General features: G+C 33.1%; 1 protein-coding gene across 2 annotated transcripts in view; it reads left to right on the top strand.

The window, feature by feature from the left end:
- Positions 1–5,339, top strand: part of LOC106457261 (AT-rich interactive domain-containing protein 2-like) — an 82,250-nt gene that overhangs the window by 33,215 nt on the left and 43,696 nt on the right. For both annotated transcript variants that reach the window (XM_022383106.1, XM_022383105.1), the window contains exons 4-5: positions 2,597–2,742; positions 4,399–4,614. In XM_022383106.1, coding sequence (XP_022238814.1) covers positions 2,597–2,742; positions 4,399–4,614 — 362 coding nt within the window. The remainder of the gene's footprint in view (positions 1–2,596; positions 2,743–4,398; positions 4,615–5,339) is intronic.

The following is a 5,339-nucleotide window of genomic DNA, read 5'->3' as shown; positions in this document are numbered from 1 at the left end:
GTGCCCAATAATGCATAATTTCATTTGATAAACACATTTAGATTGAATGGTAATTTATAATCAGTCACAAGAACGTCGAATCTGAATCACTTGAAAAAAACACGGGGGTGCTTAACTTTTTTCCAGGTGTATATATCGTATTCCCTCCGCGTCTTTCTCTAGAATTTGGCTCACAGAGAATCCGTCTGATAACTGGTTTTCGTATATAGTATTTGTTCCGTATGTCTACATCATACCTACAGCTGGTAACGTACAAGTCCTTGTTCTGAGGTGGTTACACGTCATTGTTTTACAAGATTTTGTACTTTCTACCCCCAAAGTACTTTAAGCTATTTTTGTTTCGTTATTACTATTGTACCGTTTCTATTACAGATAAGGTTGTATGATTAAGCGAACCCTGATCTTGTGTATCTGTTAATTTGGTAGATTTTATTACAAATTTGAGTTGTTTACAAACATATACCACCTTCAGTTCTTACACAAGATAAGATATTTAACGTTCCTGATAAATAAGACAGCATACCGAAAGTTAATGTAGTAATGGTTGATAAATTAAAAAACAAATTAATTCCTGGATGTCATTTGATTATTGTGTAACCTATTCTTTAATTTCGTTATTTGACACCAGGTTCTTTTAATGGAACGATAAAAATACCAATTGTGAGAGATTTGGTAAAATTTGAACAAAAGCCAAGCTATACATATAATGAGGATGCTGGTTTGGAAACAAATATTTTAAAAAATGAAGTCTCTTTGTAGCAGACGGGAAAAAAAATCCTCAGATATTTTCTGAAAACTATAACTGCAGTCCATCGTTTTTTTGCATTGTTACTACAGTATATTGTGCTGTTACTCCTTTCTCGTTGTTATTAAGTGTAATATTATTATTGCGAAGCTTGTACTGTTGAAGATTAACAATATAGGAATGAATGACATCAGAATCAGCACTATACCGCGTAAAGAGAGCGTTAATCAAGATTTCAGTAACCTACTCTCACTAACTTCTTATGAAAAAAGTACAACAGAACCAACCGAGGTGTTTACAAATGTGTGATGAAAAAGTATAATCTATATGTATTACAATTATTGAAAAAGTTTCCTCTTTTCGTTTTTTTATATATTTATTTTTATATTTTTAGAAATCGTTATGAGCTACGAATGAGCATACAAACTTCCTGTGTTATTGCTATCAATTTTCAACGTGAGTCTGTGAAATTTTCTGTACAAAAATCACATAGATGGCAAAAATCTGAGCTCAAGCGATATATTGTAACGTTTTAGATTAAAGAAAGTGCTAAAGACGCTTTATGTGTGTTTAGGTATAAGAAACAGCTTGGTGTAAATATTTTTCATACACCTACACACCTCTCAGCTTCGTTACATCGAAATAATAATTGATGTTATCTATCTTTTTCGCCGAATTTATCACCCGGGTTTGGTTCATATTTTGTGATCCAAGTCCTAATCTGTCTGTGTTAATATATCCTCCTACTCCATTTCTCGGATGCTGTTCATAACATGGTATTTGTTATCCAATAGCGGTAAAGGTGTTCCATATTATTAATTTTCTTCGCTATCTGTTTACAGGTTCAGGTAAGCATGTAAAAGCATGCAGTTGAATAGATATAAAGTAGTAGTTGGACTAGACGTTACTGGTGGTTAGATCCCCCAGTGACATAGCGGTATGTCTGCGGACTTATAACGCTAGAAATCGGGTTTCGATACCCGTGATGGGCAGAGCACAAATAGCCCATTGTGTAGCTTTGTGCTTAACTTCAAACAACCAAACAAACTGGTGGTTAAGGCGTTCGACTCGCAATCTGCGAGTCGCGGGTTCGAATCCCTGCCATCGAACATACTAACCCTTTCAGTCGCGTAGGCGTTATAATGTGATACTCAACCCCATTATTCGTTGGTAAAAGAGTAGCCCAAGAGATGGCGGTGGTTGATGTTGACTAGCTGCCTTCCTTCTAGTCTACCCCTACTAAATTAGTGACGACTAGCGTAGAAAACCCTCGAGTAGCTCTGAGCGAAATTCAAACCAAACTAGACGTTACTTATTTGCTGTAACTTTACAGGAATTTTAACTAAAGTTCCTTTTTATATCCAGAAAACTATAGTATCTCGAGATTTTAAATCATTGCTTTTTTCAAGGAATATAATAACGTGTTTAAAATTCTGGGTTACGTTTCAAGTATATTTTTGCGATTCCATATGAATGAAACAGTGTTACAGTAGGCTTTTATCAGTGTGTGAATATGGAAGAGTTAATCGCGTCTGTCGTTTCATTTGGGTTTAGTGTTACGTGTTCCTCGTGAATGAAACAACGGGAGTAAAAAAAGAGTATATGTGCATAAACGTAATTCCACTTTCAGTCCACATTTGGATGGTTGCCAGGACATACTACATTGTGACATCATCACGTCAGCTGATTTCGCACAAGAGCCACTCCTTTTCGAGGTGTTCTGATGGAGTATCGAGTGAGTACACATATGGTGGGAAATTACGTCATGACTGGGTGGCGATATTCTAGCGACAACTGCTTCATGAGAAGAAGAATAAATATGTTATTACTCTGTTTTCTTTAAAAAAAAAGGTACCTTGGTGCATATGAAAAAATTCATTTCCATGGAGAAATACCAGAAAATGTCCAGTCTACTGACAGTCGTGTTCGCAAGTCTTACACTTCAATGCTGCACTTCATACCCACGACTTACAATTATGCACAACATGAAATTTCAGGTATGTTGGTACTCTAAGCAGTAACTAAGGGATTTATTTAGATGTTTTTTTGTTAGTTTCAAGTAAAACTACAGTATATGGTTATATCACACAAGTTAGTTAAGTTCAGAGCATTACGTCGTAAGAATATGATCATAAGTAAATTATAATTAAAAACCTTTTTAATATTGTCTGTTTGACTACAAAACCGATGGTTTCAACAGAAATTCAGAATGACGTGATTTTGTTCAATTTAATACTCGAAATATTTTAAGTTGAAACATGATGGTAGATATGTAGTATACTAGATGTTTTCTACATCACCCCTTCCCCTAACTTAACTTGAAAGTCATCTGAAACATTTTAAATATTTTCATGCATAGAAATGTATTTAGATATAATGTATAATGTTGAAAGTGGCTAAGTGTCTTTTGCCTCAGTTACCTATTGTTCTGGATCATTCCTCTTTAGTATTATGGGCATCTTGTTAGAGTTGATTTTACTGTAGAGTAACTTTTACTGTGTGAAGTAGGCAGCAATGTTTTCCACTTGCAGGTCAAGTGAAACCTTGAGGTTACATTCTCCTATGTTTTTTGATGGGAATGACCAGTAGTCATGTAGGTAGCTAATGCATCTTGGGAAGAATAACATTGTAGAAACATCTATTGATTGGTAATAAATTCTAATCAGAGCAACCTAAGGACTTAGAGTGAAACTAAAAATCATTCTGGCAATCAGTATAGGTAATTAAATAGATGTTTCTTACATATATGATGCTATTCTTTCTCAGTTTGGAACAGATTTTGGATTTTAAGGATCATCAGATTCCACGAAAGCTTTCATGCTCCAGTAAAAAAAAAAATAGTGTCATCTTTTGTCCACACACTCATCATTTTGCTTATGTTTTGAATATTGAATAAATATCACTCCACTAAATTAGTCAATTTAAAAAAAAATAAATACCCTTCAATTATCCAGACTTATTGCTGAATTTATGCTATGGGGTATATCAGTATATCAAAATTAACCTATGTAATACTTACTGAAATTTATTCTTGTGCTATTTTATACATTCAGATTTCTTGGTAGGTTTGTGATAAAAATACCTTTTTGTATACTTTAAATATTATTTTGGTAAAGACAGTTATTTCTGTCCACATGTTTATGTCTTCTTGTATATCAGGTTTCACCCCATCTCATTAATCTAGATGCTCTAGTCTTGTTGCATGTAATAATTACATAATCTTAGTAAAATATAAAATACATTTTATCACTTGGATTAAAATTCCTGGTATATATTTTATATTTTTGTATACCTGAGAGTAAGTAAAATATTTAGAATAATCATTATAAATAAGTAGATTTTTTGTCTAATATGGTTATTGAACTTTCCAGGTAACAAATGTAAAAGGAAACTTTATATTTCATTAGTATGATTTCTGTTGTAAGCAAAACATGAATTGTTTCAGTATTTCTTCCCAGTCATGTAGAGTACAAAAGGGGGGGGGGATATATAAATGGATCTGTTTGGAATCTGCATAGATTTTGCTAAACTTTGATTCATTTAAGATGATTAAGACAGTTTTATGCTACACTGTGCTTGTTTGTATGTGAATCCTAGATAGCTGTATGTATATATTCACACACATTTAATAATTGATTTTTGATACTTCTTAGAATCCCTTCGAAAATCAGCTGGTCTGCCACCAGAACTTCCCAAGAAAGAATACAAAAAGCTGTGTTTATCTCTTCTAAGTGGACTGCCAAATGAAGAGGATTTTACACTAAATATTTGCAGCATCCTTGCAAATGAAGGACAGCATGTTCTCCACTTAGAACGGACTCCTCAGTTAGTTACCTTACTGTTGGCACAAGCAGGCATATGGTCATCTGGTTGGTATCTTATAAACATTTTGTTGTCACTTATTTTAAGTAGGTTATATTTTTGTAAGTTTTGGTTTCTTTATAATCACATTTCATAAAATAACTTTTTTGGGGGGAACAAAGAAGAAAATATCAATTCAATATAAATAAAGTGAGTGTAACTTAAGGTGTAAAAAGAAGGGTTCATTGTGAAGCTTTACAGTTAAGCTTTTGCTTACATCTTTGGTGCTTTAAGAAAACTGTGTAGAATTTATTCATTTAAAAACTTCATTTTAGTACATTTTGATCATATACTAACAATTCTAAGAAAAGTGTTGTTGCAGAAGACTTCAAAACCGAATTACTTTTACAGAACATTCTTTAATATCACAGTATCATGATATTTACTCTGTAAAAAAGTGTGTAAGGGATGCGAGCATTAGTGTAAATTGTTTGATTTTTCTGCATAGATTTTAGAAATGTGATCAGGTTTGTGTTGTTTATATGAATGTAAATAAAATGATGACCTGTATTTCCAGAATGTGTCTTTATTAGCTCAATATTTTGCTACTACAACTTAGTCAGGAAATATTGATAATATACAAGTTTGCTAATCCAGTTGAAACTGAACTGGATTGGTGAACTTGTACGTTATCGATGGCTCCTTTAACAGCAAAATATTGAGGTATTAAAGAGACATTCGTAAAATATAGGTCTTATACTATTTATATTGTTGCGTCAGCGAGGTCACGTGA

The sequence above is a fragment of the Limulus polyphemus genome, unplaced genomic scaffold (assembly GCF_000517525.1).
Source record: "Limulus polyphemus unplaced genomic scaffold, Limulus_polyphemus-2.1.2 Scaffold309, whole genome shotgun sequence".
NCBI lineage: Eukaryota > Metazoa > Arthropoda > Merostomata > Xiphosura > Limulidae > Limulus > Limulus polyphemus.
The sequence above is the reverse complement of the archived record's forward strand: the minus strand, read 5'-3'. Positions and strand labels throughout refer to the sequence as shown.